General features: G+C 38.8%; 2 protein-coding genes across 4 annotated transcripts in view; one reads left to right on the top strand and one right to left on the bottom strand.

The window, feature by feature from the left end:
* Positions 1-1,044: 1,044 nt before the first annotated feature.
* On the bottom strand, positions 1,045-2,306 carry cimip5 (ciliary microtubule inner protein 5). The gene is made up of 3 exons (XM_085343730.1): positions 2,170-2,306; positions 1,609-1,645; positions 1,045-1,224 (listed from the first exon to the last, which is right to left on the bottom strand). Exons 1-3 carry the CDS (start codon positions 2,304-2,306, stop codon positions 1,045-1,047), a joined length of 354 nt encoding a protein of 117 aa, XP_085199856.1.
* A 2,639-nt stretch (positions 2,307-4,945) lies between these two features.
* Positions 4,946-25,129, top strand: part of LOC146611978 (CAP-Gly domain-containing linker protein 4) — a 46,858-nt gene continuing 26,674 nt past the window's right edge. For 2 of the 3 annotated variants that reach the window (XM_085343496.1, XM_085343498.1), the window contains exons 1-7: positions 8,547-8,636; positions 9,122-9,268; positions 10,188-10,327; positions 10,818-10,911; positions 11,157-11,318; positions 14,000-14,118; positions 23,085-23,333. In XM_085343496.1, coding sequence (XP_085199622.1) covers positions 8,597-8,636; positions 9,122-9,268; positions 10,188-10,327; positions 10,818-10,911; positions 11,157-11,318; positions 14,000-14,118; positions 23,085-23,333 — 951 coding nt within the window. In that variant the 5' untranslated portion in view covers positions 8,547-8,596. Of the gene's footprint in view, positions 5,011-8,546; positions 8,637-9,121; positions 9,269-10,187; positions 10,328-10,817; positions 10,912-11,156; positions 11,319-13,999; positions 14,119-23,084; positions 23,334-25,129 lie in introns of those variants that run through there. The other variant, XM_085343497.1, reaches the window with a different exon arrangement.

The raw sequence follows: 25,129 nt of genomic DNA on the forward strand, positions 1-25,129 counted from the left end.
ACTGCACAAACTCAAACAGTATGGAAGATCATGATCACCAAAATCAGAACTGAAATCAAATCACAATTGTCTAATAAATATACAAAACTGAAGAGAAACAAATGAAGGCTAAAATAAATGAATTAAACATGACCTCAATTAATATTTGCTTTACTATGTTTTAAACACATTCATTTTCATCAGATTTAGTTTCTTGTTTCTGCAGGGTTTTGATCCTTTTCTGTGCCTCCTGTGTTACCACATCTCCATTTGTTCCTCTTTTATTTTATAGGTCAGTTCCTCATATGGCTCACCAGTTTCCCCTCATCCATTCTTTTCCCCAACCTCATTATTATCTTTATTGACTTCACCTTTCTGTTCATGTTCTCCTCTAGTTTCCTCTTGTTGGCTGTTTACTTGAATTTCAATTTTGGGGGGGATTTTGTCAGTGCTCTCCTGTTACTCTGTATAATGCCCCAGTTATCAGTTAATAAAACTTTTTGTTTAATCCACCTATCTTCTAGATCCTATTGCATCTTTGTACTGGGTGTAAACACATTTGGGTTTAATAGCTGATGATGTGTCCCAGCACATCCGTGAGATATACCCGTCATCTTTATGAATTTTTGCCTAGTGGTAATGAGAACCGTATCGGTACCAAAACAGAACCCTGTGGAACTCAATGAATAATTTTTATGTGTGAGGAGGATTCCTTACATTACACTTACATGAAAAAACGCGGAATCTATAGGAAAATTACAAGTGAACCTTATCAGTGAGTTTGATTAAAATATCAGGACTTTATAACAATACTGTTTCCAGAATCGTATTTTCTTTCAACAATGGCAATAGAAAAATATGAGTTAAAGTTGTATGACATCTGAAAACATGAAAATATAAAACAGACATTTAGGGGAAAAATACACAAAAGCACAAAATTCTTAGCTCTTAAATTCTTTAAAAAATCCCTTTAAACATGTGCTACATTTTTTGGTTTAAGTAGCTTTATTCCTGCTTTGAAGTTGATTTGTGCTTGATTCTTCAACTCCGAGTGTCCAGAGTAGCCTAGAAAGGCAGCAGCTCTGGGTCTGGCTTTTGTTTGCGTTGGCCTGCTGGCCAGAGTGTCAGCCTTTCCTGTCTAAGCAGTTCATCTCCCAGTGGAGTGTTCAATCTGCTACCATACACTTGGTTGGTAGTGTTGGGAATGCAATCAGAGAAAACTGAAAGGTTGTTCGGAAAAGGTCCCTACAAACAAATGGGGGAGTAATGTAACAGAAGGTCACGATTCAAGCTGCTTTTTTCATAATACTGCAAAATCTTTCATACCTAGTTAATGTACCATTGTAAATGTTTCACATTTTAGTTTATCTCCGAAATTTCACAATGGTTTCGATACACTTTCTAGTTTGTTGCAGAAACATCTTTAAAATAAAAAAAAAAAAGCAAAAATCTTTTATCAAAGTTAAATCTAACAACTTCATCTTCCATAAATCACAATCAGTGGTAGTTTTTATTTGACGACCTATTAGTCCTTGTGTTCATCACTTATAACTGGTTGTGTTCAAAGCGTAAAGGGGAGTACATCTGCACTTTTTTTATACAATGTTGCATTACATGCATTTTTCTTACCATGTGATGAATATCCTTGATATCCAAGGTTTCCTCCCTGTGGAACAGATTAAGTTTGTTTCACTGATTTTTGAATGAACATGATCTGCCACTACTTGTTACTGAACCAGTGGTGCAATGTAACTTAGTACTGCATATTTGTACTTTAAAAAAAATTACTTGTTATGCTACATTTTTGAAGATTCTGTGAGAACGTGTTGTGGAATATTACATAAAAGCTATGAAGCATGAATAAACGAATATGATCCAATGATACAATATACATGTGACTGTATTTCTGACGTATCATTTCGAGTTTTTCTTATTTAATGCCTCTAAATACTTGTTTCAACACTTACAGAAATGATTTAACACAGTAAACTCCAGTGCAGTGCTGATTTTCATATCATGCTTTCTGTATGAAAGTCATCCTTAATGTTTTTCCGTACACTTTTATCAATTTATTATCAAATATTCTAATCAATTTCCTGTGCCATCCCCGCCTGCTTCTTCGTGGTTCTTATTAGAAAAATCCTGGCAAACTCGCCTGATAATTTAGACTACTTTTCAAACCATGCTCACCATTCCATTGCTGATTTCCTCTCTTTCCGTACCCTCTCTTTCCACAACTGGTCCTGTTTATCGGGATGGACCCGTGTCGTGTCGGCCAGTCGCTCAGCCCCAGCAGAGGACGCAGGCCTATTGGGATTCAAGCCCATCGTGGTAGCTAGATTAAATATAAATACTGTTTTGGTGCATAAAACTGCACACAGGCCACAAGCTAATGAGAGTTAAAGCACCAGTCAGCAGAGCTTGTGAAAGAACTGCCCGGATCTAAGCGATTGTTTTCATTTCCATGGAAACAGTCCTCAATACCGGCAGAATATGTCTGAACGAAATGAAATTATGTCAGTACCCCCCCCCCCCCGAAAAAAAACAAACAAAAAAAAAATAACCTAACTGACTTACAATGACCAGTTCACCAGTTCAAACTGCAGCTGATCAGTGTCTGGACCTTCTCTTCATATTTTAAATAGACAGCTACTCACCTTCTTAACAAAAACAAAACAAAAACAAAAATCTCCTACTATGCGCTCTGAAATAGCTCCTCTCGTTTCCAATGACATCTCATTGGTTAGGTTGCCCATAGATGTGGATATGAATGCTAGCTGTGTTAGCGCTGAGCCATACTGGCGATCTGCCCAGGGTGTACCCCACCCCAAGGTAGCTGAGATGAGCTCCTGGTGGTACCTCGGTCCAGGTTGAGGACCAAAGGAGAATTTGCTTTTGAGGCTGTTGTTCAACTGGCTTTTATTGGACTTAAGATTTGTGGACACTTTTGGTACCTTATCTTATTTGTAAAAACACGGTGTGAATGTTGTTCTCGATAAGCTCTATAAATAAGCTTACCTTATAGAAATTTATTGTTATAGATGTAGACAAACCTACACCTACACCTAAACCTTTCACCTGATTCACATGATACTTTGTGGTTTTCCAAGTAAGGTCAGACCTATGATTTGGTCACTCGCTCGCTGTTAGTCAGTCAGTCAGTCAGTCAGTCAATCTGCTGGATGTTTTCCCCAACATTTTTGGTTTCCTGTAGCTTTGTGGGAGCTGTTTAGGGAGAGCTGATTCCTGTCCTCATCATTTGAAGGAGGAAAAGCTTAATATTTTTCTGCAGCCAATCTTCCCTGCTTCCTATTGAGAACCAGTAGTTTAAAGTAAATAAAATCAAGACTAGCCTGTTTAAAAAATCTGCAGTAATGTTGCCTCACTATGCATTCATATTGTGCTTATAGTCGGTTTTTCCCATAATTCTATACTTTAAAGAGTTGGTATGACCATCAACGCAGAAAAAACATAAACACAAATTAAAAACCATTGTGTTCTAGTGCTTATACACACCATCTCATCAGCCTGTAGTTTAAGTCTCTTTTTAGTGTTACTTCCAAGTGAGTTCAGCTGTGTCTTGTTACCTTTACGTTTCCACTCTCCCTGATTGAAACCTGTGTGTATTTGAAGCCTCAGGTTGCTCATCATACTGTGTTCCAGCCTTGGTTTCTCCTGGCATGTTTCCCCTGCAGTGGTCTCTTTTGTTTTTGCCCTTCTCTATTTTATGCTCTGGATCTACAACAGCGACGATAAAGGCTTGCTTTTTTTAATTCCAAGTCTGTCTCAGCAGTCTGCAATTTGGTCCTCTTCTCCTTTATTTCATGACAGAGGCAGAAACACATGCAGAGTGCTCTTCAGGTTCAATAAACACCAGCACCCATCTCTGAGTCTTCACTAAAAGTGGCTTGTCAGTCTGAATGGACATTGGAGGAAAAGTGTCACCCTGAGAAATTACCTTCTCCTGAAAAGAAAGATGTTCAGACACAACTTCCCACACTGTGACTGCCAATGATAAGAGAGGCATTAGACTCAAAAGTGACCTCTTGCACCATCCATCTTTGTGGCAGCTTACTTTTTCTGTTTAAAAGTCAGAGGTTTGTTGTATTCGGAGGTTGGGTGCTTCAGAATAAAGCAGTGCATCAACAAAATGGGTATCCTTTTCCTATATAGCAGAATAGAGCATTTATTTTAGATGAGCAATTATGAATTCTGTAATGAAAACATGAAATGGACTTAACAGTCATGAAAGTGCTTCCGTAAGAAACTAAAGCACTGGGTTTAAACATTGCTATTTTAATTACATAAAGTAATCATAAGGTAATATAAAGTTGTTTCTCTTTTGTCGACTCTTCTACAGTTTTTTGCCCAACAAAAACAGAAAAACAAGACTCCAAATTCCTGCAACCAAAATAGTACAGTGCAATTTAGCTATTTCGAGGTATTTTCCTTCAGCAGGTTCTGGTATTCAGTTGTTGATTATTTTCATTAGTATGTGGCAAACAATCCCAGAATTGAAGGAACTTTCAGGGCAGCTAAAATAATGCCTTTTTGTAGGTTTGCCACTTTATATTATGTAACTGGATGGCAAAAATCCTCCTAACTTTATTAGTGAATTGTTGCTCAAACCCGAAAAGAATAAATGGAACATTTATTCATTCAATATATAAATGAATAATAAATACATAAAATGAACATGTGTCTTTAATGTCATGTTTATGTTGTCAAGATATTGCAGGTTAGTTTCTTTTATTTAAAAAAAAGTGTCTTTGTTTTTTTTGTTTTTTTTTAATTTTCAAAAACAATTCAAAAGTTATTTAGTTGTATTTATTTCTTATTTTATTTTTACGGGTCGTTGTAAGACTTTTATTTTAAAATCCGGAAGTGTACATTAACCGCCTTTATTCTGAAGCCTAGATGTTGAAACAGGAAGTATTTCAGCTGTGTAACATCCAATTAGAATGGACGGAAATTAAATCCGCTATCTGACATTTTCCCCATGGGCGGATCAAAACAAGGAGGGAGGTGAAGGTAACGCTAATATTAAGCAGCCTAACATGATGCTTGTTTCTCTCTCTGCTTGCTAAGTGCATTGTAAGTAGCGCAGATGTTTTTGGCCCAGTGTTCTTGTTGGGGAACATTAACGTCAGGGAGCTAAGGTGACTGAGAGGAGGGCTCTGAGTAACTTTCACGTCTGCACGGTGAAAGCAGGGACGGCTAGCTGCTTATAGGGACTGAGCAATGTCTGCAGTGTTAGTTATATAAGGTGTGCTTCATCTGTCGCTAAGCCCGAGCCGGTTTTTGAACATATGCTAGCGAGCTAACTGTTACTGTCAGCTTGTAGCTCGATTTAAAAACACTTTTAGCTGGCAAAGTTATTTGGAAATTAATTAAATCCACGTGTGGACGTTTGAAAAGATGACATGCTATATTTACCTCTGCTAAAGGGCTACAAAAGTATGAGATGAGGAGAGAGTGTCTACTGCTAACCTCTTCGACTGTGAAGTGAGCTAACGATTTGGGGGATATAAATGAATCGGCCACACTTAAGTCACACAAACTGGTATAAACAACCACAAATAAGCCATCTCTCCAATAATTGGATGTTAGATAATAAGTTGCATAACTTTTCTCAAGCTGATTAAAGCTCAAGCGACCGAGTGTGGTCATTTAGGACTTATATTTTAGACAGGAATACTTTAACCTTTAATGGCTTTACTGTTGTTTGAGTGCATACCTGCGTCCGATTAGAGTAACAGGAACCTCTGTCTTCCATAATCAAGCTAATCCACACACCCCACCTCACATCAAACAAATGCAGGGGGTAATAGTTCATGATTTGGCCTGGTGCATGAGGCGCATAGGATGGATGGAGGTCAAGGATGCTGCCTGTGAACAAACGTTTTGGATATGTTGTTACCACTAAACATTTCATTACCACTAGACATTTAATCTTTATGGAAAAATCCAATTAAAGTTATTTATGCCACTTTTTTGTGTGTGTGAAATATCTAAATAAAAATACACATATAACACATATAATGTTTATTTCAATTTCAGCATCATAGCTGTAAAATTATTCTTTCTGCTTATGGCCTTCAAATATGCTAGTGCACGAAATGCTATCAACTTTCAAGAAAAATCAGGGTGTTTTTTGAAGCTCCATGCTCCTGAAGTTAAAGTTATTATGAGCTTAATGATGTAATTCAGATAGTTCTCTAGATATAGCATGGAACTTAAAAAGATCCACATACATTACAGTCAGCCAGAATGGGTAGCTTGCCAATGGGTGCTTAAATGGCCACAGTCATCAAAAATATGTGAGTGCTGTCTCTTCAGTAGCTGTGGGGATGGTGACATCATGTAGGTCAGGCAAACAAGAAGAGGCTTATTGCAGAAGTACGCCATTGTCTCAAGTCATACTGCAAAGACCTAATCTCTACACAGCCAGTCAGTGACCTCAGAGAGGTTGGTAGTAGTTTTTCATCTCACTCTTTAGCAGCATGAACTATGGAAATCACAATCACTGCTAAAGCATACATCTATATACAAATGTTCTGTTTGCAACAATGAAATTACAGAATTACAAAAAATGGCGAAGAAATGATCAACAGTTACATGTTAAGACACACTCTCTTCCTCTTCAAGCATGCACGTGCACTCTTCTGTGGGGTGTGCTGTTGAGAAAGTTCAGCATAGTCATTGCTTTCTTTGCATCAGCTTGGCAAATCCTAAATTCTTTGTCAGAGATAATTTCAGTTTTTTTCTGTAACCCAGACTTTCTGACTCAGTTGAATGCTCACAAAAATAGAGTAATTAATAAGCCATTTCACTCTTCTTTTGGACAAAATGGGCCATTTAAGTGCTACCCACTTGAGTCGGAGCAATTATATGTAATAAAAAAGATTAAAGAAATGATCATCAAAAAAATTAAATGATAAAAAGCAACATTGTTTTTGCAAATATGGCAAGAGAGTAATGCTGCAGAAAATAATTTATTCTTTTGAGTTAATACATGAATGTTAGCACTCACTACAGGCTTTTATTTATTATTTCTCAAGTTTTCCTAAACATTAAATACCCCATAGACACAGTTAAACATTTTCTGCATCGCCTGCTGACTGTTTGAAACACACAGTTTGTCGCTATAATTTCACAGCTTCCTTTAATGGTAAAGTTAAAATGCAAATCAACAGGTTGTATGTATAAAACGCATTCCTTTCTTTTTAAAATTTTCTGCAAGTGCCACAATTTCATTGATTGTTTGAGTTTTCACTTTAATAGGAATACAGATTCTGTTCTGTTTGAAGAAAAATGTATTATACATTAAACCTGTTGAATCTTCTGGCACTGCCAAGTCTGCTTCACACTGCTGGAACTGCTGTGAATAAATTACTACAAAATTCAGTCAGTAAAATTAATTTTACTTAGCTCTGACTGCGCTAATGTGCACGTTAGAGAATTTTTAGACGTTATATTTTTTCTTTTTTTACTGACTTCTATCCTCTGTTCCTCTGACACTTTTTGACTGAAGTAGGTAGCACTTGATCTGTCAACTTTGTGCAGAAGATGTGTGAAATGACACATCAAACGCCCTCTTTTATAAATGTTGAGCACTCTGAGGCTGAAGCAGAAGTCTGGGATAACAGAGAATGTTGGTGACTCCTGTCTTGATGTGAGTTATCTGAATTTGCTTGTTAGTACATTGTTTCAGTTATGTGTAATTCATCCAGGTTAAAAGAAAACATCTTTGTGACTCGGAAAGTTGAGGCCAAAGTTTTCAAACTTCCTGAAAAATAATTAGTCTCTTGTCAGACCGTCACCTGAGCATGCTGTTGGAAAATCAGACTGTGAAGTGAAGTTCCACAAGCTAATCAAAAAAGGGTGCTTCAGTTTCAGGGCTCTAGAGTGGTTAATATTGTTAAGCCCCTTTTCTTATGAAATATGAGTTTTTTCTTAAAATATTTCTACAAATATCTTGCAAATTTGCTCAAATACTTTTTTTTTTTTTTTTTTTTTTTTAAAGAAATTGCTTTTATTTGATAATACAACCCTATTGTGACAGTGAGTGTTTTTTTTCTTCTTCTCCTTTACACCAAATGGATGGAGGTCATGGTGTAAAGTCACCTACCCTCTCCCTGGGGCTGATAGGTATTCAGTGTCTGTCCTATGGTTGCTTCAGTAGGGCTGATGTTTGCTGTCAGGGGGAACTGGATACTGGCCTTTATGGTGAACGACAGGCCTTCTAATCAAAGCCACCACTTTCCTACCGTTTGTTTGCAGCCTACAGGCCACATTCCCTCCACTAGGGGTTACGCTCGGCTACTCTATGTCATTGAGGTCAGAGGTACACAGGACTGGAAAGTGAGAGTGACATTCCAGCTGGGAGAGTCAGACATACAAGCTCCTTGGCTTGAAAGTGTACAGGCTGTAAATAGCTGCTGGACCTGGGAGTCAGGGGATCAACAGGGTATAATCAGAGAGAGTGGGGATGTTATTGGAGATTGAGGAGGGGGGCAGTCAATGAGCTTTGGAGTTATTTTGGGAAGGATTTTGGTTAGATGTTCTACTGGACCCAGTCTGTGTCTTTTGATTTTAGCTTAGCACGACTGCTCGTATGGAGATCAACAAGAAAGAGGATAAAGGAGAAGATGACAGTGAGTGAGGGTTGGTTGGGAAGATTTTAGGCTCAATGTTGCTTTCCCAGGCTTACACCTATGTGTGTGTGTGTATGCTTCTAGTTCAGCCTCCAAGGTTCCTCTGTGAAAGCTTCCTGTGTCCCCATTACAGTGTCACTTTTTTGAGATTAGGCTCGTAGTTTGGTGTGTTCACCTTTGTTTTCTAATCTGCAGGCAAAGTAATCTCTCAGAGGTGCTATGAGTCAAATGCTGACATTCTTTGAAAATCCCTGTCTTGTTGGGGTGATAGCTTGAATGCGCCTTTGCCCCATATTCTTCAGGCGACACCACAGATTAAAATACCATGTTTTTTTTTTTATATTATGTTAGTTCTGTGCTTACAAGTTGCATTTCCCTGTATTGCACTGCCAGATCAAATGAAGACATCGCTGTAGCCTGTGTGCTTTTATTGAGAGATTAGACCTACTTGTGTTCTCAGAATAGGCTTTCTAATATTGTTCCAGCCGCAGGCCCTGAGGGGGAGATGACAAAGGAGGATGTTTCAGAGCCCGTTGAAGGCGACACGGTCCTGGGCTGCCGCGCTAGACTCTCTTCTCATCAGCGGCCAGTGATCCACCAGGTGGCCTCTGCACCCATGCCCAGTGACTGTGGTGAGTATTCACGCTTTCTCTTTGCAGCTATGTGACATTTCAAGCTAGTTAACGCGTTCTCTTTGCAGCATCAACAGGCTGTGAAATGCCACAAGATATGAGACTGAAGAAAGGTTGATGGCTTAAATTGACACAGAGAGATGATAGTGATACAGAGTCTCCGGGTTCTAATAATGTAGCTGGATATGTTAGTTACAAATTGAGGTTGTTCTTTTGTAGTGATTAATTCTTAAACAAGAACATGGTGACTGTTATCGTCTATATCTTGATTTACCTAATTAATCAGTAAAGCCATTTCAGCAGGTTTGATGCTAATTTGCTCTAATGTCCTTAAATACTTGGATGTTTCATTTCTTTAAGAAACTACTGTGTTGATTTTGTGTAAGTTTTTTGAGGTGAATAGAAGTCAAGTAACACTTGACTGTTCAATTACTTCTGAGGTGAGTGATGTATTTTAAAGTCTAATTTTCATGTTTAATGCCTTTTTTCTCCAAAACCCTCTGAAAGTTGAATCTTTAATCAAAGTATTTCATTTCAGATTTGCTGTAGTTGCGTACAGAGACAAAATTATGAAAAAATGTCATGCCGACTACAGTTAGTGTTAACTTTTGGCCTTTCACAGTGCAATCCATTTGCCTTCAGCCTCAGCCGGGTCATCTAATGCCTCATTTGGTTCACGGCAGGCCATCTACTGTCACATCTGTTTTCATTTGCCTCTGCAAGGGCAGCAAGGGCATTTCCCAAGATTAGTAATTTGCTGAATCGATTGAACAGTCAGTTGCAGAAACGTAGTAAACGTCTGTGCTGCAGAGTTTCACACATGCTCTCTTCGTGTCTGTACACGGGAGAGAAATATTTCCAGTCCCACTCCTCATTATACTTAACACGTGTTACTTTTGTTCCTCTTCATTGCTTCCAGAGTTCTCCTTCTTTGACCCCAGTGAGCCGCAATGCAGGGAGGTTCTGTTGGATCCCAGCACCACCATACCAGAGCTGTTTGCTGTCCTCAGGCAGTGGGTGCCCCAGGTTCAGAAGGACATTGACCTTATCGGCAATGAGGTGACATAAAAAAATGTCCAACTGCTGCGGAATCTCACAGCGGTCCCTTCTGTAGCTGTAACGCTTTTATTTTTGTCGTAATATAATCAACTGAAGCTTCAGAGGACTTCAGATTAATATAAGTTCTGATTTATTTTTTTTCATTGTTATGGACTCTGTTCAGATACACACCAAATCCCTTCTGCCTGTGTTACACAAAGTAGCTGCATTGCAGTAAACTGTGCAGAGAAGCACTCATCTCAAGGGTAAAAGAAGGCGATCATTTTCTCTGAGTAACTATCACCCTTGAGAAATAAATACATTGTTTCAATGTCAGTTTACGTAATACCTGTTGTCCAGATTTAAGTAGAGTAGAGTTATGAAAGCCTTGAATTACTTGTCATTCATCACACAATTTCCCTCTAATTTCACTTTAACCTGTTATGGAAGATTTCTGCACGCCAACACCAAGTCCTTAGTGGCACATACTGCATATCTTCTCTTTGCACAGATACTAAAGAGAGGCTGTGGTGTGAATGATCGAGACGGTCTGACAGATATGAGCCTCCTGCACTACTGCTGCAAGGCCGGAGCCCCAGGCATTGGTAAGTATTGACAGAGATGTTGAATAAGCACTCTCAGCTGCAGGGTAGAACTAAACAGACATCTACTCTGACGTATGTGTGTGTTAAATTATGTGACCACTCTACTGCTGAACATTATTCTGTATACCTCAGTAAGTGCAGCTGTTCATCAACCACTTCTTAAATACACTCTCTAGAGCTGACTTACTGTCTGTTACTACAACTCCTCTCAACTCTAACACCTGTGTTTGTGACCTGTTCTTCAGGCGATGCAGACACGGCAGCGAGCTTTGCTCAGCAGCTCCTCGCCCTGGGCGCAGATCCAAACCTTCGTTCGCGGTGGACTAACATGAGGGCTTTGCACTACGCTGCGTACTTCGATGTGCCCCAGCTTATCCGTGTGGTGCTGCAGGTATCCCAGCCTGGAGGTGAGAGCAGAGCTGCAGCTGGAGCAGAGAGATGAAAGGTCACCCTAGTAGTAAAGCGCTATATAAATACAGGCCATTTACCATTTACCCTAGCTGTAAGGACAGGCAGAGACTGTATTTTCTCAAATAAACAGCCTGTCTCAGGGATTTTCTTGGCTCAGAATGGACCTATGGGGGTGACAACTCTTGGTGTGTAAAGTGAAGGCACTGAATGTGTTGATTTCTTACAGTAAACCTGGTGGAAGATCTAAGGCAGGGTAACGGCAACCTCTTTTAAATCTCTTAAAATCTTGCTTTTTAAAACACTAATGCCTCGTTGAGACTCTTACCTGTCTCTCATTGGGCAGGATTTTTTTTTGTAATTTATTTTTTCTGTTGTTTCTGTTAAATATGAAATTCCCCTGAATTCTGTGTAATTTCTTTTTATTTTAAGTTTATTTTTTAGCACTTTGTAACTACATAAATACAAATGAAGCTGGGAAAAATAAATACTACCATCCTGCTGTTCCAGGTATCAGAATAAAGAGCCTCCAGCCTTTGAAAAAGTAGGGTCTTGAATATGAAATGGTTTCATGAAGTGTTGTTAGATGTTAATTTGGTTCTAAAAAGTTTACTAGGATGTTTCAAAATTTTATTTCTGTAAAAGAATCGAAGTTCTTTTGAAATGGAAACTGTACAGGAGCCCTGTCATTAGCTTTTCATACTGGCGGCTCATTGTCTGCTTGTACACTGGCAGCACGAGGATTGATCATCGCTCTTTTCGTACGGCTGTGATGTCCAATTTATGAAAATCGTTACTCAGCAGATAAAACCTTGTTGACTGCGTTGGATCAAATGATAACGAGAGAAGTGTCGTTCACGGCAGTGTGTCTTGAAGAAGGTGCTCGATGAAACACTTGCCTCAGTAAATGACACAGACAGAAGTGTGGTTTTCTCATCATTACACACAAATACAAACTAATCAGTAAATGGTAAAACCAGCTAGCTTACCAACTTACCCTAGCCTCAGTTTCCTGTTTTTATTTAATAGGAGTGGGACCCCAGTGTGGTCTTCTGCTGCTGTGGCCCATCTGCTTCAATGCTGGACGTATTGTGTGTTCAAAAATGCTCTTGAGTTACTGTGGTCTTGCTTTCACCTAATAACAGTCTTGCCATTCTCCTCTCACCCCTCACTGCACTCTTTCCAGACATTTTTGTAAACTTTAGAGGTGGTTGTGTGGGAAAATTCCAGCAGATCAGCTCTGTTATGCTCTATTCAGACGAGTGTGTCTGGCACTAACAACCATGCCACATTCAATGTTACTCAAGTCACCTTTCTTTCCTACTCTAATGCTCAGTTCAAATGTCATGTCTAACCCTAACTGCACTGATGTGCAGTAGACATCTGCATTAATAAGAAGTTAGCAGCAGTTGAATCTAGTTGAAAGTGTTAACAATCAGCTATAATTTGTTAATTCACTAGCAAAAATAATCTATATTCTGCTGTGGCACGTTGCACAATGTAAAAATATTCCACAAATACTTTGAGCAAAAACTGACATTCGATTATTTGACTTGTCAATGAGACACAAGGATCATATGGTCTTTGTGTGCAGTAAGCACAGTTTCCTCCTTCCTGTAAATGGTGCAGTATGTCTGACTGTTGCTGTCTGCTTTTTTTCCACCCTTAAAATACTTTATCTATTTGTTAGTCCAGAAAGATTTCTTTCTGCATACCTTACTCTTTTGGTGTAGGATGTCGGTGTAGCTGGGACCTAGATTTACCTAGATTCTCTATGAATATTAATTTTACGGCAGTTCAGAATCTCGTGTACTGTGAGAATCAACTAAGTCTTGATAGTGCTGTGCAGTTAATGAAATCAATTTTAGCTCCACATTTAGTTCCATATTTGGTTTCCACCTATTAATAAATCAAAATAATTGACAATTTCTTTTACTTTTTTCGTTCGGTAAAAAAGCCCACTGCCATGTGGTGGCAGTTTTGATTCAGTTTGAATGTTTTTAAGTTTTATTTTCAGTTGAATTGTAAATAAACTAAATGTAACAACTTCTGCTTTTTCCCAAAGACTGTAAGCAATCATGTTAAATAATCATGAGTCCTGAGAGCAGCTGCCAAACGCTTCAGAATCATGGATGTAGGCTCCGTTTCCAGATGTGGATTTCCGGAGTTATCTGGAGTTCTGAGGTTGATACAGCAAGTCTGATGACTCAGTAAACCACATTCTCAATTCCCCTTTGTTGTCCAAACTTCTTTCATGTTAACTTATTAAAGTTTCTGGAGTTCTGGTGCATTCATTATACATACTTTGAGATTTCTGCCTTCAAAAAGCTCAACAACTCTGCTGTGAAAGTGGTGCTTAATTTATTCAGACAAACCATGCAGCAGTTCTGCTCTCAGCAGTCTGCTCAAATACAAACGGTGAGGGCAATAGAACTGGTTTTACAAGAGCAGGTTAATTAGGAAATGACTTCAACAAAGGCAGGGTGTGTGTGTATGGGGCAGGTTTTCAGTTTGTCTTTTACACTTAGTTGCTTAAACAATGTTTAAACCCAGTGTTTGCATTTGAGACACCAGGTAGAAAATGATGCAAGTTAATAAAGTGTCAATTAATTCTTAACACACCCACACAAGCCATATAACTGTGTATTCCTAACCTCCCAATGGTCTTTTTATGTTGTAGATGTTGATGCCACCTGCAGTGACTTTGATTTTGGCACAGCTCTGCACATCGCCGCATCCAACCTGTGCACATCAGCTGTCAAGTGTCTCTTGGAACTGGGAGCCAATCCTGCGTTCAGAGTAAGTGCCATAGTTGTTCTGCGTATACGCACACAGCAGCAGACTCACAAGTCATCCTGTGAATTTGACAGATTGAATTCCTTCATCAAACCGACCAAAGAATTATTACATTTAATTAGGATTGCATATCGGTATTGATCTCCCTTTTCGATTTTAAGTCACAGAGACGAGAATCGATGCTTGATGAGTGAGTTGCGTTATATAAATGTTAAAAAATGAAGATCTCCTCAGAATATAGCTTGTATTATTTATTTATATATTTGTTGCTTCTACAGTCAGCAAATGATCCGCACTGTGCTTTTGTGGTTATAAATAATGATGCACTGATGGAAAATTAAAATTTCCAGTTGACTCATAGTGTTAAATTGATTTTTCTTTGCTATTGTTTTAATTATTTCCTCTTTTTACAAGTAAACAAAGAAGTCTTGTAGCTCTTGAGTGTGGGCCCGTGAACTTCTAGCTCGGGCCAAACTGATGTGACACACAGTAGTAAACGCCATCTTTGTTTTTTCTGTTTTTCTTTTTTTTTTTTTGCCAGTATGCTGATATTGGTCAACATAAGGGGGAAAAAATGGAAACACGATAGGATTAGTAACCAAATTTGGTATTAACCATGTGTTCAGTGATTGCACTGATGTAATCTGACCATAAGCCCAACTAGTACTGGGTTATATAATAGTCATAATTTTATGCATGATATGAATTTTTAAAATATTGCTTTAACCTAGGATGAAACATCCACTTGGGCGTTCCCAGCGGTTTAAATGTATTAAATTATTGGCCACCTGATGTGCTGATGATTGTAGTGAGAGGTGACATGTAAGGGCTCTGCAGGCTTCTAATTTACAGCTGTAGTCATGTGACTGGCTTACATTTGTAAAATAGTTAACCCTAAAAAAGCAAAAAAATTAGTTTACATTATAATCCATGATGGTGGAACAACATCATGGATAGAAAGATTAGCTCTATGCAAGTTTTTCAGTTTTCAAAAATTAGGCTATCCTGCTCCTGGACTTCCTGAGCTCCTCCACAAAAAGTAATGGAGGCACAGTTTACATGCTCAAGGTTAAGAGGTGTTTTATTTGATGACAGAATCATTTGTTGTAGAAACATTAATGCTAACGAGCCACATGACTAAAAATAGCAGCCATTTAAAAAAAACGAAACAAACAAACAAAAACATTTAGCATCTAAGCTAAAAGTATAACAGCCAGTCTATTAAGTACTGACCTTATAGTCTAGTATTGAAGTTTTGTTAGCAGACGGTAGGTTACTTATTGTATTGGTTGGTTTTCTGTTATGTTAGAGTGTTATCTTTAATGCTCCTGACAGAAGAATGACCCAAATATTAATAAGTCTTAATATGCTGAGCCCATCCTTGTAGCTGCCAAATTAACTGAACTATACATGGATACTTATGATTTGCTGGGGGGTTTTTTTGTTTGTTTGTTTTCCTATTCCATACTTATCCTTACTTTAAAATTTCAATGTTTTATGATGACCTCAGTGAAGGCCACAGGCTATAATCTGTCAGTCCAGCAAAGTTCTTTGAGATTCAAGTGTTGTTGGAGATTTGAGCTCTTCAGACTTTATCTGCCGTAAGGAGGTGAAAAATATGCCACATAACATGTGTAAAGCAGTTGTGCAGAATGGTTTAAATAATCTGCAGCACTTGCAAAGGTAACAATATTTAAGAGTCCTTTGCGGCTTGACTGTCAGTACCGGATGCGTCAGGTAATTGCATGGTTTTAAGATCAGTAAGACGGCTTTGTCATAGCTGAAAAAGCATATAAGTGGGTATGATGGTCATATTTCACTTAGTGCAGTCTTTTGTGCCTGTTGGCTCACTGACATACCTTAACTGCACTTAATGCAACTGACTCATCAGTAATGTTATTGATTTTTAGGTTATTTGCGCCACTTCTCCTGCTGTGACAAGTGAAAAGGTTTATTCATGTACATTCAGGTGAACATGGTGGGTTGTGGATGCATTTTTCGGGTAGCGCTTCCTGTGGATTTGGCTGACAAGGAGCGAGAGGACACATGGTCCAGATGTTTTTAATTTGAAATGTTTTTTTTTTCTCATTTCTTTTGACATGTTATTTTGACATAACATATTTAATTAGCCTTTTTTCCCTCACTGGTAGAGGGAGGTGCCTTAGTCCCTTTGATTTAACCACCTAGCATCAGCTACCTAGCAGGAACAAATGTAATTTCTGTCAGTATTCTGACTTCTACATCTTCCTGTTTCATAGTCAGAACTAACATATTGTCAAGAAAATCCCAACTTGGCTTAAACTTTTTTTTTTTTTTAGTTTGTCCCCACCTCTAAATTGAAGATGACCACAGAGGTCAGCACGCCCACCCCTCCACATCTTGGTGACTTGGGGCTCCAACAGGGTTCTGCAGTAGTCTTATGCACAGCCTACAGATCGCTGTTTACTGTCACCAGGGGGCAGCGTCACAAACAACCAGTCCGAGGGTTCCTCTTGCTTGTGCTGGTCTTGGTTCTTGTGAGCCACTGAGAGGAGCAAAGCTATATTTTATAAAGAGCTGATGTGAAACGAGTATTTAAAAAACATTCTCACTGTAGCCGCTATTTAAGGCTTCTCATTCTGTGGTTTTTGACCTTTGCACTTCTGGTGTTTGAGGTGAATGCCACTATGCCCTGTTTCGATTTATGTATAGCGTCATCCTTATGGACCGTGCTATTGGGTTCCACGTGAGCTGTATGCACAACTCTTTGTGCAGACAAATCCTTATTCAAACAGACACAAACTCATTAGCACAAAACAAGCTCTGACTTGTGGTATGAACCTTGTGATGATATAAATTCACAACCTGGAAGCTTTTTGTTTGCACACATTACCTGTTAGTGCCTTTATCTTAACTTCCATCAAAAATCCATTTACTATTTACAATATACATCAGATTCACAAAAGGAAAAAATGGGACAATATCTTAATGTTCAAAAAAACTTACATCTTTCTGGAACCTGGTGCCTGGTAAGTTTTCAAAAAAATATAAACACATTTAATATTTTTCACATCAGGTATAAAAAATTCTATAAGAAAATGGATCAAATCAGAAACAGCTGTTAATGATGCTAATGATAGATAATGGAAGTCATATTCCATATATAGAAATGAACCTTTGTTTTCAGACTTAAACGAGAGATATAGAATTTAGATGAGATTTAATTTAATGTCACTGGACGACATTAGCACATTAGTTTCCTTTAGTTGGTAAAGTAAAATAAACAAGCAGTTTATTCACCCGTTTTCAATCTTTTCTTAACAGACTAATTATTTTAGCGCACCACATTGACTTAAAGCAGCCCAGTGCACCACCACCACTGTGAACTGCTCTAAAAACAGCATGCGAGTGACCCTGCTATTCACTAATGTAATCTCAACAGACCGATTGTTGTTTCGTAGCTCTTGTATTGGATTTCATTAGATTGTAGGTGGTCATGACACTGTTTTTGCCCCATGCATTTTCTCAGTTGTCAGCATTCATAACTCCCGTTGAGATAGAAAATTGATTCCCACAATTTTCCCACTTTCACCTTTACAAACCTTCCTGATGCGATTCAATCTTTGCTCTTTTTGTTTACTGCTAGACCGAATTACTGCGATTTGATGGAGATCTTTGCAGAGGAAATCTGCCTGCTCAGTTTTTAAAAAAAAAAATAAATAAATGAATAAAAAAAAAGGGACAGATCGCAATCTTTTTGGTATGAAAGTCCAGGTAATCTATCAGGTTTTCCCCCCCCCCCAATTTTAGATATTCAGTGGGGGTTTTTTGTTTGTGCACATTGACATCTTCTGACTCAGCTGTCAGCTAACACCTGAGAAGGCAGCTGCTTAGACTACAGATTTCACAGACATTTTTGAATAGATTCACTACTTCGATGTCTTGTGCTTGCTCTGTTTGCTTTCGTGCCTCTCGGTTGCATCTCAGTTTCATTTAAATCTTGATTGAGGGCTTTGCTGAACAGCCCTGATCAGCTGTTATCTTGAGCGAAAGTATATACACAGCAGGGTCCCAGTAGATAATGTTTTTGGCATGAATATATGGGCTGTCATAGCTTATGGGTTTTATTCAGAATGTTATATCTGTATTGGAACTTGCAGTGTGATTATCTTTAATATTGCACATTTTGGCTGCAGAAGTATTGAAGCTGTTTGTAAACAGGTCTAGTTCCTGGTCTTTGTAAGCACTAATTTTCCCACTGGAGGTCACCAAAGCACTGCACACCATAATTCAGTAATTTCCATTCTCAAATATGAGAGCAGAGGCTCTATATCTTACTGAGTGAATGCAATGCTTGCAAGATATATGGACTATGTGGTTAGAAATTACAAGGCTGGCTTTTTGAAACCCAAGAGGCTTTCTTGGTTTCTGTTTAGTCGTTATCTTGCCAAGCAAAAGTTAAAACGCCACAGAGGGAAGATTATTTTCTGTCTGCTTTATTATTTAAGGTTCATCACTGCTGCTGGCAGTTGGCTCTAGAGATATGCTGCATCGGCTTTTATAAGCTCCGATATTGCAATATTTTTTTCTTCTTGTAATCTTTATCACTATTTGAAAGGACCCGTGTGTTTGCCGTGACCCTGACAATGACAGTCCTTTTATTACGGAGGATTGAAATGAGATAAATAGATTCTATTAATAGTTTGTTTTTCATTTATTTTGTTGGGTTTTTATTTATTATTAGTTCTTTAGCTAGAACAGCTCAATTTACTAGCAGTGTGGTTCCAGTCACGGGGGTAGCAATCCAAGCAGAAATGCTCAGAACTACCTCTCACCAGTTCCTTGTGGGGTTCACCTAAGGATTCCCTACCCAACTGAGAGACGTAATGTCTCCAGCATCTCCTGGGTCTCGCCCGGGGCATCCTTCTGGTGAGAGATGCCTGGAACACTTCACCTAGGAGCCGTCCAGGAGGCATCCTACTCCAAACTAGGGTAGCAGCATGTTCCCGTCCTGGAATGGGCATTCCACCCTGTGTGACTGAGAAACATGGCCTCAGATTGCGAGCTGCCAGTTCTCATCCCCGCCACTTCACACTCTGCTTTAAACCACCTCAGTGGGTGAGGTTATTGCTCGATGAAGCCAACAAGAACACACCATCCACAGAAAGCAGAAACGAGATCTCGAGACCACCAAATCTGATACCCTCTCGTCCTCAGCTGCATCTAGAAATCTGTCCTAAAAAATTATGAACAGGATCAGTGACAAAGGGCAGCCCTGGTGGAGTCCAGTACCTACTGGGAGGGGATCCAGCTTTTTGCTGGCAATGTAGACCAAGCTCACAACAGGTATACAGAGACCACTGACTTATTTTAAAATAAAGAAATCAAAAATATAATGGAGAAATAAATAAGAATTTGAAATGGAGAGATTCAAAAATAAGCATCAGTTTATTAGTCATGTATTTTTTTCCCCCCATTTTTGATTTATGCAGCTTTGATCTTCTGTAAGGCGGTGCATTCGCTGTAATGTCGTCATGTTATCATTACTCAAAATTAAAGCACAACCTGGAAAAAACACACAGAGAAGGTAACATTAATCTATTACTCCCTTTAAAATGAAAAGTTGTAATAATGAGGAATTCATCACAATCAGCCACATCCTTCAGTACTATTCTTTTTTTTTTTCCTGCATTGACTTTTCATGTGTTTGACAAATTGTGAAATTCGCATTTGAAAAATGATGGTGTTGGCTGGCAGTGTGTTCGTGATATCAGAGCCAAGAAATTCAGTTTCTTTCTGAGTAAAGGTCAGGCATGGAAGTGGTTTAATTTGATATTTCTCTTCACTGGCACTGCAGAGATTAATCACAACAAACTGAGTATTGGAGCAATGGAAAGATTTTTTAAAAAGGATGGAAAAATAAAAATGTTGCTGGCCTTTCGTGCTTCCCTTGCTACATACCTTATGGATTGAGAGCTGTGGCAACTCATCATTTCTTGCATTAGTAAAAAAAAAGGTTTCTGTGGTGAACTGCTCACTTATTTCTCTTTCAGTTTCAGATTAAATGTGAGCTGCTGTTGCAGATCTGTTTGGTATGTGGAGGATTTTGGGTGGGTGGATTGACATGTTTCCCTGCACATTCTGAATTTCAGCATACAGCTCATGGGAAGTTCAGCTGTTAACAATAACAGAAGGTGTTTACTTACTCAGCTTTATTTTACTTTCTCAGTAAATCTTGTTTTTGTGTTGGTTCCAGGATAAACTTTGCACAAAAATTAAAGAAATTTGTGTTTAGTCAATTATTTCTTTGTTGTAAAGATGCTTCTTGGCAATAAATCTCATACTGTTGAACAGCCTGTTCAACAGTTCCATAAAATGGGGATGTTAGAGACGGGCTACAATGTTTACATCCCAAGAAGATGACGCCACAAGGATTCGTTTCCTCACTCGGTCACACTGCATGGGGCTGCTGGGAGGTCAGGCCTAAGTGCGCTGGTGTCGGCAACATGCACACTGGAACCTGAACATACGGCAGTTGAATCACAGGGTCAAAGTGTGGAAAAGATGTGGAGAACGCTATGCTGATTCCTGCAACAGCGGTGGAATTGCAGTTATTAGCACTTTCATGTTCCTATCCCAGGATTGCAACAAAGAAAAAAGTCACTTAAATGCAATGATTCACAAATCATTTGCGAGAGTGTCAAATATGTTTCAGGTATTCTGCCTGTTGTGCATAAGCATTAAAAGCATCTTTCAAAGCTCTCATAATTTAACCGTAACAAATGAAGTATGGCTGTTGTGTAGTTGTGAAAGGCATTTGTCACATGTCAGTGGGTGAGTGTGTGACAGTGCTTAAAAAATGGTTCACCGTGGGAGCTTGGCATGGTATTACATTATGGTACTTAAGTGAAATACACTGGACTTGTCTAGAGGTGATTATTGTTCTGTTTATTACCCCATCAATCTAAAGTATACATGGGGAGTTGATTAGGGTTGCCCAGCTGTTTTTAAAAAAAAGAAAAAAGAGAGAGATTGCATGCTTTAAATGCACTCCTTTAAATATAGATATCGCCACTGAGCTAAGCATTTCTTTCCTGGAGCTAGTCCTGTGGCATGCTGCCTTCACTCTAGGCACATGAAGACAGATTGATTGTTTGGTACTTTAGCTCAGTGTTACAACATGAGAGCGACAGGCCTCAGCAATAAAAGGCAAGCTGGGTTTTGATATTTATCAAAGACCACTTGTATTGTTGCTGGAGGGGCTGGCAAATGCAAGTGTGCCCCAATTAATCCTGCGCCGTAGTGCTGGATGAGCTCCTCTCGTCTGTCACGCCTCCACAGCCGTATCCTCCTACCTCCGCTGACACTTAAGCTTGCTTAGTCTCTCTAAGCTCTCCCTGACTGTAGTTTCTTTACGTGACTAAATGCTCATGTTGTGCGCCTCTTGCCCCGACAACATGAATAAGATGCGATTAGGTGCAGCATACAGAAATGATGGTGACCATTTTGGAGATGGACATAAAAAAAAAAAAAAATGTTTTAAATAGTTTGTCTTTTGAAAGCAGTCTGTCATCAGTGATGCTTATGCTGCATTTGATTTAATTAGTATTGATCGATATTGCGAGAGCTGGCAAGCTGTCTCACTGTTGTTCTCAGCTAGTGGTATTTTTTTTTTCTGCTTTATTTCACAGTTTTTACTTTTCAACGCACAAGCCTCCTCTTTCCTCCTCCAAATGTAAACATCTAACCCGCAGGGATTAGAGTTCCAGATATAAGCCTCAGTTTGTAGGTCGAGCACTGTTGGTTCTCATTCACTGCTATAAAAACGACTGGCTAAATTCTTTCTTTACTGAGCCGTACTTCAGCATGCAATACATCCTCATTCTCAGGTACTCTTGGCCCAACTGATACTGTTGAAATAAAAAAGCACCAGTTCAAGTTCAACCAATTATTTTCTGCTCAAGTGGACTGCAAGAATTCTGTGTTTTGTCAGAAGGTTCAGCGCTTCAGTGCTCCTACCAACATGACATCCAGTCTTGTGCTTGCAGTTGGGCAGTTTCTAATATCATATCAGTGTTCTGGTAAGTGGGATCGGTTTATTGCACACATCTCCCAGCATTAATGAGACTGTCTGGGTCACACTGTTTGCACTTAATGGATTCATAACGCATTAGTAAGTTTACACTTTTCATTTGGGATAGAAGCTTTCACACTCGTGCGTTAAAGAAACTGGCTCTTTTATTTCCTCAGTGATATTAACTGAGGGTCCATTTCTGGGGCAGATGTAATTGGTGGTTTAGTTATTGCAGTTGCAGTGATTGGTTTAGTTGCAGGTGTGTGATGTTGAGCTAAGAGGTTTGCAGGTGTTGCCTTGACGAATTTTGCTACAGTGTTGCTGTAGATGTCATTGTTGCTGTAATTATTATGTTTGCCATATTTAGTTAAGATGCAGTGTATTTTTACTTAAAAAAATGAAAGGGTCTGTAGCAACAAAAAAGTACAGTATGAAAAAAAAACAAAACAAAACAATCAAGTAAGACTGATTTTACCTTGGCTCATTTAAATAGAAAGTAGAAAAAAAGGACATAAAATAACAGCTCAGTGAATAAATGCCTCATATATAAAAAGAGAATGTGCTGTGAGGTGGTAAGGGTTTTCTGTATCTGTCCTTGTGCCAGTGGAGCTGAAACAGATGTCAGAGAAAGTGTTCTGCTGTGTGTTCAGTTAGTGGAGCCGAGGGTGGTCCGGATTAACACCCCCTTCTTCTTCTTTCTTTTTTTTCTTCCCTTTTTTAATTTAAAACCAATCGTTTGGATGACCTCTGCAATGCAGGTGTCTTTAGTGCTCTGCTTAGTTGCAGATATAATGATTTAAATGACTGTCCTTTTTCAAAATCTCTGCTTAAAACATTCTCTTACCTGATTGGTAAAACATTCCTCTTATCTGTGTTGTTTTTTTGTTTTGTTTTTTCTCCTTGTGTCCGGTTAAAGAATGAAAAAGGGCAGTGTCCAGCAGACGTGGTGCCTGATCCCCTCGACATGCCTCTGGACATGGCTGATGCAGCAGCTATGGCCAAAGAGCTCCGGACTTTGCTGAGACAAGCGTTACCCAGACCCAGCTCCCCTCTGCCCCTCACCCTGAAAGCCCAGTCCCTCCCTGCTCTCTCTGATAAGGCCAGGCTACAGCTCGCCTCCATGGGAATCCGTCTAGGTGACCGTGTGATTATAGCTGCACAGAAGGTGAGTTGTGGCTCTGAGCAGTGATCTTCACTTTTATACAGCAGTACTTTCAGTCTTACTTAAAGCTTTTTCATATCTCAGAATGGTACAATAGAGGGAAGTTTCACAGCCCTCTAATTATGACTCAGTGATTAGCTGAATTCAAATAAGTCCACACTTCTCCATTTATGGGGAGAAAGTTTAAAACGAGCTGTCTCTTAGCAGCAGCGAGTCAGTATATTTAAACAAAGCTCACTAATGCAGGGCTCTGTCTTTGCTTTTTCAGTTTTGTGCTGGAATATGATACTAACTTTGGTTTAGGGGCTTCAGTCAGCCTTTTTTCTACTGAAATCGAGCGTCTCTTTAACACTTACTGTAATTTTTTCCCCCCTTTATCACTTTGTGAAATTTGCAGGTCACGTCTTGCCAGTATTTCATATGCTTTCACAAACTGAAGCGAAGTTGTAGCAGAAGTAATAGCTAGCTAGATTTGGTTGTATCCATCTAAGTTTGCCTGAAAATGAATACCACCAGGAAACAATTTGGAGGCCACTTGCAAGTCCACTTGGTACAATGGAAATTAAAGCCCTTGATAAGGCTTGACAGTGGGATGCTGTTTAAAACGATACGGTGCCAGTGGAGCCTTTTGTGTGTGCTGCTATTAAATTATCAGCTCCTGCTGGTCCACAGACTGGAAACGCTGGAGTATCGATGATGCCGTGTGCTGTTTTCGTCTTAATGTTGCAATAGATTTTTCACCTGCTGTTACATTGAAGTCCAAGCTTTCTGCACATACCACAACGACACTCAAGACACTTTTTATCCTGATGGTTGTAAACACGGGACCTCTGGAGACACTTTAAGCAGAGATTAAACCGTCTGCATGGTTGTGCGTGAATCCTGTATACCGAGTGAGTTTCCTGTTCCACTGGAAAAGTCTGTGCTGGATGGAGTAGTATGAAGAAACTTTGAATGATATTTTGTTTAGAGTTGGGTTATGTCATAGTCTTAAAACCAGGCAAAGCAGAAGGATGGTATTTGTGTTTGTCATGTTGATTTTTAAATGAGAGTTTGATGTAACTGTATGCTTGAGAGATGCTTGTTTTCTTTCCTCTTTGCATCCTTTTTGTTTCACTTGGTTTTACTGTGTGTGGGGAGAGCGTCCTGAAGAGTGGAGGAGAGACAGGTGAGCCATTTCATGTGGAAATAGACTGAAGGAGCTGGTAAAACTATCGGCCTAAAAAAAGAAAAAGAGTAAATTTTGAGGAACTAACAGTCACTAATTGTTCATCAATGCTCTCCTGCTGATAAAGCTTCCGTCTTTCTTTTCATGCTAGAAGCGAACAGAGTTATTATCGTTTTATATTTTAAAAGTACTTTTTATCATCTTTGTGTTGTTTTTTTTATGTTTTAAATTAAATTTAAATTAATTAGTTTTTTGAAAATTGTTAGAAAATGTTTTTGGGGTTTTTTTTCTTCTTCTTTTTTTTTTTTTTTTTATATTTTGAGTGGTAGTGTTAGTCCTTTTTGTTTATCATTATATGTAGGGTATTTGTTAGTTTAGGAATTTAATACAGCGCTTTTTGAAGGAAGTGATATGCGGCATTCCAAGTCTGAAACGGGTGCACGAAAGCCTAATCGAGCAGGTTTTGCTGACAGATTTTATCATATTGACAAAGACTAAAACTGAAAAGAATATTTGCTTTATGTTTTTATTTCCTTTTAGTTTTGTGGGTTTACAATATCATTTCAGTTAGTTCTGTATTTTTCCTCCAAAATTATAGTTTGTATTATTACTTTTTCCCCACATCTAGTTT

The sequence above is a fragment of the Diplotaxodon limnothrissa genome, linkage group LG19, assembly GCF_057381915.1.
Source record: "Diplotaxodon limnothrissa isolate DT_005_m linkage group LG19, D_limnothrissa_male_GT1.1, whole genome shotgun sequence".
NCBI lineage: Eukaryota > Metazoa > Chordata > Actinopteri > Cichliformes > Cichlidae > Diplotaxodon > Diplotaxodon limnothrissa.

What these genes read in the sequence shown, in the direction of transcription:
- cimip5 (XM_085343730.1), bottom strand. Translation starts at nt 2,306, where the DNA reads ATGGGCTTGAATCCCAATAGGCCTGCGTCCTCTGCTGGGGCTGAGCGA. An exon ending in AGGAAATCAGCAATGGAATG is followed by an intron (nt 1,646 to 2,169) that starts GTGAGCATGGTT and finishes TCTGTTCCACAG; the next exon opens with GGAGGAAACCTTGGATATCA. An exon ending in TCAAGGATATTCATCACATG is followed by an intron (nt 1,225 to 1,608) that starts GTAAGAAAAATG and finishes ATTTGTTTGTAG; the next exon opens with GGACCTTTTCCGAACAACCT.